The sequence below is a fragment of the Coregonus lavaretus genome, assembly GCF_964263955.1.
Source record: "Coregonus lavaretus genome assembly, chromosome: 3".
Lineage (NCBI taxonomy): Eukaryota > Metazoa > Chordata > Actinopteri > Salmoniformes > Salmonidae > Coregonus > Coregonus lavaretus.
The window spans coordinates 60630769-60643492 of NC_139990.1; the positions used below are offsets into that span (position 1 = coordinate 60630769).

The window sequence follows — 12724 nt, forward strand, 5'->3', positions numbered from 1 at the left end:
ACGTGAGGACCTTTGCCAACTCCACTAAGTCATTCTCTTCCCTCTGCCCTTGTGGCTTCACTCTGAAAGTTCCCACATATTAGGATAGGAAGCAGTATTGCACAAACTCTGTATGGCCAACAAGACGTAGGATGACAAATGCCTATTATATTGCATCTGTTCATACCTGAGAGCGATTTAGTGAGGATAGAGCAAAGAGAATGAATGAACCGATTGAAATCCTCCCACAGTAGTCAGGGGTCAATAGCAGGACATCTTCAGCTTAATAGAATAATGCTTCAAAACTCCATTCTAGATGGAATCCAAATTAATTTTCAAGTCTGTCCTCAGCAGGGTAACTCTTTTTTATGTTATTACACAAGTGGAATGGGAAGAGGCTTTATTTCACTTATGTGGTAACGAAAATGCTCAACTCCATTACAAAGCAAGTTACAATGTAACAACATGTTAAAATACAGTGTTATTATTGAGTTATTACAGTGTTACTACACGGCATAATAATAACATGATATTAAATATTGCAAGTTCTGTACCATGTATATGGATTTCTATGACTGGCTATTAATGTGGAGGAGAGAAGCAGACAGTGGAGGCAGACTGGGCAGTTCAATAAGTTGAGCCCTGGGGTCTGTCTGCTCCTGGGAGATATGATGACAACCACAGCACTCAGCGGTTAGATACAGAGTTAGGACCAGTGTCACCACATACCTCACTGACTGGATGGCCTCAGAACAGCAGTGCTCACTCACAGTTGCTCTTGATTTCTTTGACCGTTTTTTTCCCTACGTAGTATCGTTCATTAGCATTCTTGTTGTGTACAGAATCACAAAGGTCAAATAAACGTATTTTTAAGAAATTCAATTGTTTATTATTTTTTGTGGACAAAGATTGTGTTGCTCTTTGCTTATGTTTCTGTTTAATTAATCAGTTAAAGACGACTTCATTCATAGAAACATTTCCAATAAGGCTTTATTTCATATTCAATTACTGGGCACAGACTCAGAAGTCCAGGAAAGTATACACTAGAATCCACAGATCGAAACTGATTTAAAAAAGGGGCATAATTCCACTATTAAAGTCTTAAAGTAATATGGCTAAATAACTGCAAATCTACAGTCTCTTGTGACAGATCTGTATTTTGCTGCTGAGATGACATCTCGTCATGACAAAGAGTTACCAGGAGTTTCATATCTAGAGGATGCACAGTATTTATCAAATTCCCATCATTCCTGTAACATTAGCTTATGGTTTTTATTTTACAGTTAGATATGAGATGAAAAAAACTATCCTTAAAGTGTTCAGTCTTAAAACACAAAACATAATCCATTTATTCCTATGATAGCTCTAAATACACAAACACAAAGCCACAACAGCACTCATACATAACGCAACAGTCAAACTCAACGGCTACCCGCTGTCATTCACACAACCACCGTTCTTACAGTGAAATTGAGGGCAAGGACAGCAACTCAAACCCAGAAGTAACACAGTCTACATACATTAATGATCATGTACAGTACCAGTCAAAAGTTTGGACACCTACTTATTCCAGGGTTTTTCTTTATTTTTACTATTTTCTGCATTGTAGAATAATAGTGAAGACATCAAAACTATGAAATAACAGATATAGAATCATGTAGTAACCAAAAAAGTGTTAAACAAATCAAAATATATTTTATATTTGAGATTCTTCAAAGTAGCCACCCTTTGCCTTGATGACAGCTTTGCACATTCTTGGCATTCTCTCAACCAGCTTCATGAAGTAGTCACCTGGAATGCATTTCAATTAACAGGTGTGCCTTGTTAAAAGTTTAATTTGTGGAATTTCTTTCCTTAATGTGTTTGAGCCAATCAGTTGTGTTGTGACAAGGTAGGGGTGGTATACAGAAGATAGACCAACTCCATAATATGACAAGAACAGCTCAAATAAGCAAAGAGAAACGACAGTCCATCATTACTTTAAGACATGAAGGTCAGACAATCTGGAACATTTCAAGAACTTTGAAAGTTTCTTCAAGTGCAGTCGCAAAAACCATCAAGCGCTATGATGAAACTGGCTCTCATGAGGACCTCCACAGGAATGGAAGACCAAGAGTTATGTCTGCTGCAGAGGATAAGTTCATTAGAGTTACCAGCCTCAGAAATTGCAGCCCAAATAAATGCTTCACAGAGCTCAAGCCACAGACACATCTCAACATCAACTGTTCAGAGGGGACTGTGTGAATCAGGCCTTCATGGTCGAATTGCTGCAAAGAAACCACTACTAAAGGACACCAATAAGAAGAAGATACCTGCTTGGGCCAAGAAACACCAGCAATGGACATTAGACCGGTGGAAATGTGTCCTTTGGTCTGGAGTCCAAATTGGAGATATTTGGATCCAACCACCGTGTCTTTGTGAGACGCGGTGTTGGTGAACGGATGATCTCAACATGTATAGTTCCCACCGTAAAGCATGGAGGAGGAAGTGTTATGGTGTGGGGGTGCTTTGCTGGTGACACTGTCTGTGATTTATTTAGAATTCATGGCACACTTAACCAGCATAGCTACCACATCATTCTGCAGCGATACGCCATCCCATCTGGTTTGGGCTTAGTGGGACTATCAATTGTTTTTCAACAGGACAATGACCCAACACACCTCCAGGCTGTGTAAGGGCTATTTTACCAAGAAAGAGAGTGATGGAGTGCTGCATCAGATGACCCGGCCTCCATAATCCCCCGATCTCAACCCAATTGAGATGGTTTGGGATGGGTTGGACCGCAGATTGAAGGAAAAGCAGCCAACAAGTGCTCAGCATATGTGGGAACTCCTTCAAGACTGTTGGAAAAGCATTCCTCATGAAGCTGGTTGAGAGAATGCCAAGAGTGTGCAAAGCTGTCATCAAGGCAAAGGGTGGCTACTTAAGAATCTCAAATATAAAATATATTTTGATTTATTTAACACTTTTTTGGTTACTACATGATTACATGTGTGTTATTTCATAGTTTTGATGTCTTCACTATTATTCTACAATGTAGAAAACAGTACAAATAAAGAAAAACCCTTGAATGAGTAAGTGTGTCCAAACTTTTGACTGGTACTGTATACTTTCTTCCAAAGTCTCTGGTACCTTTCGCTTTTCCAGTCCGGTATAACAGCAATGTTGTAAATTGGTTCTTCTTCCTTCTTTACCACAACTCAGAAACCCCTCCCCTTTCACTCATGAGCAGACACAGTCACACTTTAACAGCAGTTGGCAGTCTGTACTGAGAGGCAGTAAGAGTGTGTGTGTGAATGTGTGTAGAGAGACAATGCTGGACAGGGTAGTCATCTACATGCCCCAGCACTCAAACATCGTCCAATTCCTCTCACACCTTGATGTGCAGCAGGACCTGTTTGCGGTATGGGTTGAAGTCGTCTGGAACAGTGTCTAAGAAACAACAAATACATGAAGCAGAACATACAAGTAAATTAGTTCACTAGCATTATGTTGTTCAATACAAGTATCGTTAGTGGTTAGTAGCAATGTAAGGAAGGGTGTCTTACCATTGCAGCGGTAGCGCAGGTTGGACCAGATGATGTTCTCTTGGGAGAAACAGAAGACCCCCAGTCGTCCGCCTCTCATGGTAGTGTCAATCACCACGCCAGAGTCAGCCACCATCTCCGTCCCCTCATATAACTTCACCCTGCCACAGAGCACAGGACAATGCACAAATCAGGGGACTTTTAAATTCCCTTGTCATTTCTAGTCATGTTCCCTCTAGTAATCATCAAAATGAAAGTAATCCTATAACTTCACACTGTCCTTATTTATACCACTGTCACATACTCATAACATGTGGTTGTTGTGGGTAGCTGTAGTAGTTGGCATATGGTCATATAAGAGATTAGTCAAATGAAGTGCCACCAAACTAAAACACAGTGGCAAGTAACCACAGAACTCAAAATGGGCGATTTGGATGAACAGAGAAAGAGAGAAAGAGAGAGAGCAGGCCCCTGTCCCAGCCGCTGCCTGAGTGAGTGAGTGAGTGCAGTTCAGCGCTGCAGTGCTCCATTGACTCCTCTGCACAGCATACAAAGCAGGTGTCTCTCTGTTTGGGTCTGAATAGGGCCTCCCTGCCTCTAAAAAGACCTGTCTCACTTTCTCCACTCTCCCCTCACTGCACCCCACTGGAGAGACCCCCCCTCCACAACCTCCTCAAACTCCACCCCCCAACTCTCCTTTTCTCTGGCAACTTTTTTATAATGGGCAGTGGCGTGTATTCATGGATGCCAAGGGAAGACAGGCTTCCCCCAAAAAATGGACCAAGAGAAAAACATACAAAATAATGTATATTTCGTCTCACTGTGTATCATACATTTCCTTCAATTTGCAAGAGGCTGAATGTATCTCACCGGAGAAAGCATCTGAGTGAATGAAACAGTGCCACACTGTCTCAGTATGTGTAGCGTATCTATCTGACGCTGTATGGTCAGGAAGCATATGACATTGTTGCCGCCCATAGCATTGAATTCAAGGAAAGCCAGCGAGCATTTGGCCTCCCTTGATAAAAAATAAAAATTAAATAATAGCCAATCAGTGTTGAGCTAAACAGAGTGAGCTTAGCTGTGAATGGTCCTGGTGCACCAAAAAAAAGTGTCAAGGGAAGCCAGTTTGGATTTGGCTTCAGACCAATCACATCACAAGCCAAACCTCATTATTGACAGAAAAAACTTGAATTGTTGCATCTCCTTGTGTTGTTGTCCTCCGGTGGCTAGCTTGCTAAAATTTTACCTTTCCTAAATTAGCAATGGATGGAGATAGGGATTTGGACTTACTTAATTTTCCGTACTGGCCAATGATTATAATGGAAATTCTGATCCAACCATAAATTCATACATTGTGCTCCTGGAAGTTAACATTTAGCTAGGTGTAGTATGCTAATGTTAAATAGCTGGCCTGGTGCATCGTTGCCCATGAAAGGTAGTTAGGCTAGCGAGCAAGCATTTTAGTCAGGTAGCCTAGGACAACAAAAACTAAAAGTGTGTAATGTATGACAGACTCATAGACCGTTTAGGCAACATGAAAGAGGAGGATGGCAGTGGCGTTCCTCTACAAGTAGGGTGAGTCAACATGTTTTTTCTACTTGCACGCACACGCACACGCACACACACACACACACACACACACACACACACACACACACACACACACAAATCAGTTCCATGGACAGCCACATCATATTTAGCTTACGTTGATTGGACTAAATCATTTTTGGTATCTTTTAGATGTCACTGTATTAGACAAAGCATAGGTGATTAGATGATGAAATGTTGAAGTTGAAATGGTGCTGGAATAGTGGAGGCAGCTCCTGTTTTCTTTGCGACTTGCGGTAACTCTCCGTGGTTCTAAATCAATAGTTGTTTAGTAGTCTGAAAATGTCGGAAACATTACCTTGCTTGACCATGGTGTAGGTCATGTAACTGTGTGTTACGTGCAATATGTTTTGTGGACTTCACCGGACAGATGTTGCTCTCCGGTTTTGTAATGAAACCAATATGTGGTTGAATTTATTCTGCCACTGTGTCTTCTTATTGTCTCGGCCTTAGGCCTATATATCACGGTGTCAAGGCATATGAACTAACAGGTTATAGAGCAAACAAAGCAATTATCACAACACATAGGTTATAATATGGCTTTTTTTTCTGGCTTGGCTTCCCCTGTGATTTTATCAATGCATCGCTACTGATAATGGGTCAGAAATATAAGGGTCATACGCAGGTGTTGGTTCAAATGTCTAGCTGATGCTTTGTTGAGCACAATGCGGTATTTATGCCACCCAATAAAGTTGGTTTCTTTAACTATTTGCATAAGCAATATGTTCCTCGGACATGACGTCTGATTCAAGATATTCTCTTTCACCTTATTCTGCTATGTTACTCTCAGTGCCTCTACTCACACTACCTCACACTTGTTTCTCTTTCTGTTTCTTTCTCTGTCTTTGATACTCTCCCTGCTCTCTCCCTCTCTCGCTTTCTCCAACCCCCCTCTTTTCTTTCTCTCTCTCTCTCTCTCTCTCTCTCTCTCTCTCTCTCTCTCTCTCTCTCTCTCTCTCTCTCTCTCTCTCTCTCTCTCTCTCTCTCTCTCTCTCTCTCTCTCTCTCTCTCTCTCTCTCTCTCTCTCTCTCTCTCTCTCTCTCTCTCTCAGACCCCCCCACTCTACAGTAGTTTCCTCTGGATCTGCATATGAACGGGCACTCAGCAAATTCTTGCCAAGGATTTGGTTGACATGGCAACGGGGACAATAGAGGGCCAGGGGGCCCGGTCTCTCTGTAAAAGTCACAAAGAGGTTTAGGAGGGAAAAAATATGGAGTATAAATTGGTGAATAGCCACCCAGTCCACCAAACTGCCACCAGCCATCTTTATTTTTATTTTTTAATCATCCAAGCCAAGCCAAGGCAGTGTAAACCCCCTCTAGTGGTCAACAGTGGTCACACACAGCCGTGTACCACAACAGTGTCCTGTCCAGTGTCCTGTCCAGTGAGGATGAACTCAGCTTCAAGTTCAAACACTTCGAACCCATCTGCCCCCAAGTAAGTAAACAACAATGGAATTCTGATACGTAGCTAAACAGGTACTAAATGACTTCAGATCATAAATTCTATTGACAATAAAACAGTTACTGAACATCTGATACAAATAGAAAATAGTAGATGAAAAGAAAAGAAAAAAGAATAAAGAACTAAGAGAGAAAGAGGGGTGTGACCTACCTGATGTAGCCCACCTGGGGCCTGTGGCTGAGCTGCCAGCGGTAAGACGTCTTGTCTCTCCAGCCCACGTTCCGTGGGTCCGACCACAGCAGCTTCACCTCCTCGTTGGTGTCCCCTGTATGCCACAGGGCGTTACGCAGGTACTCACCAGGCCCTGTACGGGACTTCACTGCCTGGAGGGGGACGAGAGAGAGAGAGAGAGAGAGACAGACAGACAGACAGACAGACAGACAGACAGACAGACAGACAGACAGACAGACAGACAGACAGACAGACAGACAGACAGACAGACAGACAGACAGACAGAGAGAGAGAGAGAGTTTGTTGCATATTCTGTCGCTCCACCACAACATGCTTTGTTGTACTTATATCCAACAGCAGAGTCTGTCTATAGGGGATTCTCAGGAAGTGTCCTGATTCAGCCAAGTTTCTAATCAGTAGCACCAGCTATAGGCTGCTGTGTTTGTGTCCCATCACTCACTTTGAGCTGCAGGCCAGGTTGGGCCATGGCCCTGAAGGGTGTCGACTGCCAGTAGGTCTGCTCTGTCTGTTTCCACATCACCACGTAGAAGGAAGAGGAGTCCTGGTAGCCGAAGATGAAGCCTGCATAGTCGTCGTCCGTCACCGTGTTGATATGGAAGGTGCCCTCAAAGTCCACCCCGTTGAACGCTGTGTAGCCTGGGGGAGGTTATTACGTTGAGTCAGGTCAATTCAATTCAGTTCACTGGAATTTTAAAAAATATATATTTCTTCTTTTTTTTCAGCACCTTTTCAATACACTGCTATACTCAAATCACTGTGTAGGCCTAAATATTAGCAATTATATTTAGAGTACATCAGAGGACCAGGACAAGTAGTAACAAACAACATAACCCATAACATCAACTTACCCACAGCTAAACCAGGATCACTGTTCATGGTCTGAACTATTTCCATGCCCTGCAATAAAAGAGGACTCGCTAATATCAGAATCTGTATCCACAATGAATCATATACCTAATTTTAGAGTATTCCATAAGAGCGTGACAAATATGCACAATGTAATATAACAGGCTTTAGTCTGTAGTCAATGCACTAGCATAGGCCTATTTATAATAACCATAATAGTCCTCCTTGTAAACTGATTTCAGAGTAGGAGGATAACCTTAAAGGGATATTTCAGCCTACAATCAAAGTTGGTCATGTGTTGAGCCAAAGAGGGAGGTCAAGGGTCACCTGATTGAGCACCACCCAATTGGGATCGATCTGCGCGTCGCCCTCTGGATCCAGAATGACTGTCTGATAGGCTCTGAAGTCTGTCAGTGTGACCTCTGAACTCTCAGGGCACACGTCAATCAGATCCCAGACTGAATCGTTGTCAAAGTCGTTCTCACACACGTCGCCCACCCCGTTACCTGGGAGAGGAGAGGGAGATGGCCATAGTAAGACAGGGGGGCACTTTTGAAGCATGTAGCAATTCGTAAGTAAAAAATAAGCTAAAACATGAACAGTGAACTATCCCTTTAACGGTTGGTTACTGTTAGAATCTTTCTGGTTGGGGTTGGTAATAAGTCTGCAGTTGTCTTGGACGTCTGGGATCCCGTCATTGTCATCGTCATCATCACAGTCGTCCCCAAGGCCATCGTTGTCCGAGTCCAGCTGGGAGCTGTTGGGATGGTCAGGGCAGTTGTCCCTGGAGTCCTGGTGACCGTCCCCATCCCTGGAACACACATAGACACACTGGCATTCAGTTAAACTCCAAGGCTGGGATTTAATTCAAGGCGTGCTCTAGCGCAGTGCACTAGACAACCGACAATGCGCCTTAGGCATTTTACACAACGTTCATGGAGATCACGTTCATGGTAAATTGCTGCGCATGTCGGCTCAATCGTATATTCTCTTTAAAAGTCAGGTATAGTGCGTTATATAACTATAACGTGCCTTGCAATGAATCCTGGCCCAAGTCATGTTATGTTCACTTATTTTGTTTGTACCGAAATAGATACTGGGTTTTTTCCCCCCTAGAAAAACACTATCAAGAAGTTCCAACAACTGCAACATAAAAAGAAGCCCCAGCAGGTGTGTGTGTCTACTTGTAAATCACAGCAGGTGTACAGTGACTGAGTGTTTTTGTGGATATGAGTGCAGCAGGTGCATGTATGTGTGTGTTAGCCACAGCAGGTGTAGCGCTGTGTGACAGTGTGAGTGCAGTGTTTGTGTGTTTGTGTGTGTGTGTTTTTGTGTATGTGTGTGTGTGTTTGTGTGTGTGTGCGGGCGTGTGTGCGTGTGTGTGTGTGTTGAAGTCAGAGACTCACGTGTCCTGGTCAGTGTCACACACATCCCCCACCAGATCGTTGTCAATGTCCGTCTAGGGGTAAAGGGTCAGAATAAACCAAAGAAGACAAATGAGCAGCCTAAACCCCTGTTTCAGCCAAGAGTGGCTGAATATCTTCTGTAGATCCACATTTTGGGGGTTGGGGTGTGTGAAGGTTATTTTACCTGCATGGGGTTGCTGATCTCAGGGCAGCTGTCACAGGCGTCTCCTACACCGTCTCCGTCCCTGTCTGTCTGCATGGGGTTGGGGACCTTGGGGCAGTTGTCCAGCACGTTGGGGATACCTGAACACCAGGATAAGACAGGAGGGAGTCATGAGGGCCATCACCTAGTTGCTCAGATTGGATATGTTAACAATGAGTATAATGTCAACTTCAACAGCGACCCACAAAGTTGTCTCCCAGACATCTTGCAGTTTATGTGTAAGTGAGTGTGTGAGTGAGTGTGTGAGTGAGTGTGTGAGTGAGTGTGTGAGTGTGTGAGTGTGTGTGTGAGTGTGCGCACGCGTCTGTGCCTGTGCCTGTGTGAATACACACCATCTCCATCTATGTCATTGTCACAGGCGTCTCCTTGCCCGTTGCTGTCCGTATCCCTCTGGTCAATGTTAGGGACATTGGGACAGTTGTCACAGGCGTCACCGAAAGAGTCTGTGTCTGAGTTCTGCTGATCTTTGTTGGGTTCTAGTCGACAGTTATCCTGCAAATCATAAACACCAGTTATGTTCATGAAAAAACGAGAAAAAATGACTTACAATCATACAAGTTATATTATCACACACATACACCCAGATACAATTATCACAGAGGGTCTGAGATGGAAACACACATACCTCCACATTCTTGATGCCGTCCCCATCTGCGTCCTCGTCACACTGGTCTCCGATGCCGTCGTTGTCAGCGTCCTCCTGGCCTGAGTTGGGTGTGTAAACACAGTTGTCCTTTTTGCAGTGCTTGTCATTGTCCATACAGGGTAGAGAGCGGTCTGGGTATCCATCAATGTCTGTGTCTGTGCCACAAGTGTTCCCGTTACCGGCCCAGCCAATGTTGCACTGGAGAATGGAAGAAAGGAGAGCATTTTAAACCAACCCTACAGTACTTATATAAAGTAGTATTTCGAGGTTGGCAGTATAGGGCAGTGTAGCTCCTCTTTTCCTGTCCAGGAGGGCAAAGGTAGTAAAAGATCACTGTTGCTTACCGCACAGGACACCTCTCCGTTCCTCTCTATGATGCAGTGGGCGTTGGCATCACAAGGGTTAAAGCTGAGTGTGGCACAGGACCTACGGGGCACGCAGCCCGTTGTCTGGTTCCCCAGGTAGCCCACCTTACAGCCACCACACCTGAACGAGCCCTGGGAGAGAAAGAGAGAAGGAGAGGTGGGAGAGAGAGAGAGGGGAGGAAGGGAGAGAGAACAGCTTTACTACACAGCAGCTCTACAGTACTCTCAAATGATCACAAGAGGGCGATGTCTAGTTTGTGAAGATTTGACGCTGTACATACATTGTAATAAACACCTTGACATTGGAGAAGGGTTTCTACTTACGATGGTGTTGGTACATATGGAGTGGGGCACACAGGCATTGGCAACTTCAATACACTCATCGATGTCTGCACACTCCTATGGACAAAACCACAGCAAGGTGTGTGAAGAAGAAAAAATACAATAGGTAATGATGGATTATGTCAATAAGTGACCGTGTGTTTGTGTATGCGTGTACCTGCTTGTTGTGCTTGGCATACTCCAGTCCGACCCCAAAGAGGGGCGGGCCCCAGAGACCAGGGGGGCAGAGCTCACAACTGAAACCCTTCACTGTGTTTATACACGCACTTGGAGAGTAGCAGGGCTGGGCTATGGAACACTGAGACAGGTTAGAGAGACAGAGAATAGAAATAGAGAGAGAACAGAGAGAGTGGGGGAGATGAGAGAGAAATAGACAGAGATAAGTGATAGGGCCTCTTTGAAATAAGAGCCGTGCTGAGTACAGTACTTGAAGTGATGCGGTCTATTTTGACAACAGCTCAGCTGTCACCCTAAAAGCCTCATTAAAATGTGAGTTTGAGATGAGGCAGTGTAAAAACCACCATTTAAAACCCGGCCAGGCTAATTTCCATTTCCTGTCTGTTATTATGTCATACCTCGTCAATGTCCTGGCAGTGGGTTCCGTTGCCCATCATGCCCTCCGGGCAGGGACCACAGCGGTACCCTGGGTAGTCAAAGGTCTCCATGCAGGAAACGGCCTTAAAACAGGGGTTGGGGGAGCAGCGGGAACGAGGGTCGTGGAAGCCTGGAGGTCAACACACGTCTTTATCGTTAGTTTAGGTTTTGTTTTGTATTTAAGAGCAAGACAAGACCAGGGATCATGAGGGATGGGTCAAAACTTTCAGTACACATTGTTTTGTTTCCATGGCTGTTCACTCACCACACACTTGGCACTCCAGAATGGTGTTCCTAATCAGGGACATCTCCTTCACCTTGAGAAGGAGAGGACATCAATGAAAATGCACATACACATACAGTATGCAGACATACATGCTGCAAGCATACACTTGTACAAACCCACACACACACACACACACACACCACACACACAACTCACCTGCTCTCTGATGTCCTCCCGCAGCTCTCCTAGGATCTGGTTAAAGATGATCAGCTGGCCAATCAGAGCCTTAGTGTGGTCACCTGACATACAATACCCACATAATACCCAATCATTGTCAAGTAAAGCCAACACACATTTCCATAAGACATTGATTCCACTGTATACTTGAAAAGAGACATTTGGATACACTCACCTAGAATGGAGTTCACTTCTGCAGTCGCACCCACTGTAAGAGGAAAAATACTTTTTGTTGAAACATGTACAGGATACACATCTGATTAACCATTTTCATAACAGACTTCATCTTGGAAAGTCATATACTGATTTTGGACACACCTGTGTTGTAGACTGATGAATCCCCCTGGAATGGACAGTCTGTCAGGGCACCTGCTTTGACCACACTGCCCCCTAGCACCATTTTGAGGGACTCGACAGCGCCCTGTAATGGGAGAAGCTTGGATCACACCATGCTGTGGTTGAAGCTGCTATGATATGATATGATTTGATATGACAGCTGTTGCTATGGTTAAAGGTAGTCAAAGAGGACCACCTCTCAATTAACAGTCGCCTCCACTCCTCGTCTGCTCCACTTCATCTACACTGATGTGAAAGACCTTGACAGGTGAAAGCTAATTTCCAGTAGGCATCCACCATATTGCTTTGTTGCTTCACCCTGTGTTTTCAAATAAGTGCAGATGGAGGATAGGAGACGAGGACAGCAAGCCATGTTGGGCTTTTGAGATGAAGCCCTGGCCCCTAGCTAAAGGGGCATGGGATTTAATTGGATTGGGACTTAGTGTCAGACTCAGTGCTCCTTGTCACCTGTAGCCTTGCGTAGGACTTGAAGCCATTACGAATCTCCACCCTATCCGCCTCCGCGGGGAGAGGGACCAATGGAGGGAGGCCCTGGCTGGAGTCAGCCAATCGGCAGTTGACGTAGAGCTCCAGGTGTAGGTTGTCTCTGCGCAGGCCTCCGACCCGGAGAATAATGGAGTGTGTGCGACCATCAGCCAGGTTTGCGCTCTGGAGGTTCACTGTGTGAATTTTGCCATCCTCCCTCACGTAACGCACCAGAGCTTTGAGA

General features: G+C 44.5%; 1 protein-coding gene across 1 annotated transcript in view; it reads right to left on the bottom strand.

Annotated features, from left to right (window-relative positions):
- Positions 1 to 951: 951 nt before the first annotated feature.
- LOC311108297 (thrombospondin-3a-like) overlaps positions 952 to 12724 on the bottom strand; it is a gene marked incomplete at its 5' end in the record, with an annotated part of 44505 nt that continues 32732 nt past the window's right edge. Inside the window, 19 exons of the mRNA XM_084150925.1 lie at positions 952 to 3411; positions 3528 to 3667; positions 6732 to 6904; positions 7213 to 7409; positions 7622 to 7670; positions 7947 to 8125; positions 8249 to 8430; positions 9026 to 9078; positions 9210 to 9328; positions 9581 to 9740; positions 9874 to 10092; positions 10239 to 10391; positions 10584 to 10658; positions 10759 to 10899; positions 11177 to 11325; positions 11461 to 11512; positions 11638 to 11720; positions 11962 to 12079; positions 12463 to 12716. Of these exons, the coding sequence (XP_084007051.1) occupies positions 3350 to 3411; positions 3528 to 3667; positions 6732 to 6904; positions 7213 to 7409; positions 7622 to 7670; positions 7947 to 8125; positions 8249 to 8430; positions 9026 to 9078; positions 9210 to 9328; positions 9581 to 9740; positions 9874 to 10092; positions 10239 to 10391; positions 10584 to 10658; positions 10759 to 10899; positions 11177 to 11325; positions 11461 to 11512; positions 11638 to 11720; positions 11962 to 12079; positions 12463 to 12716 (2558 nt within the window). The 3' untranslated portion in view covers positions 952 to 3349. The remainder of the gene's footprint in view (positions 3412 to 3527; positions 3668 to 6731; positions 6905 to 7212; positions 7410 to 7621; positions 7671 to 7946; positions 8126 to 8248; positions 8431 to 9025; positions 9079 to 9209; positions 9329 to 9580; positions 9741 to 9873; positions 10093 to 10238; positions 10392 to 10583; positions 10659 to 10758; positions 10900 to 11176; positions 11326 to 11460; positions 11513 to 11637; positions 11721 to 11961; positions 12080 to 12462; positions 12717 to 12724) is intronic.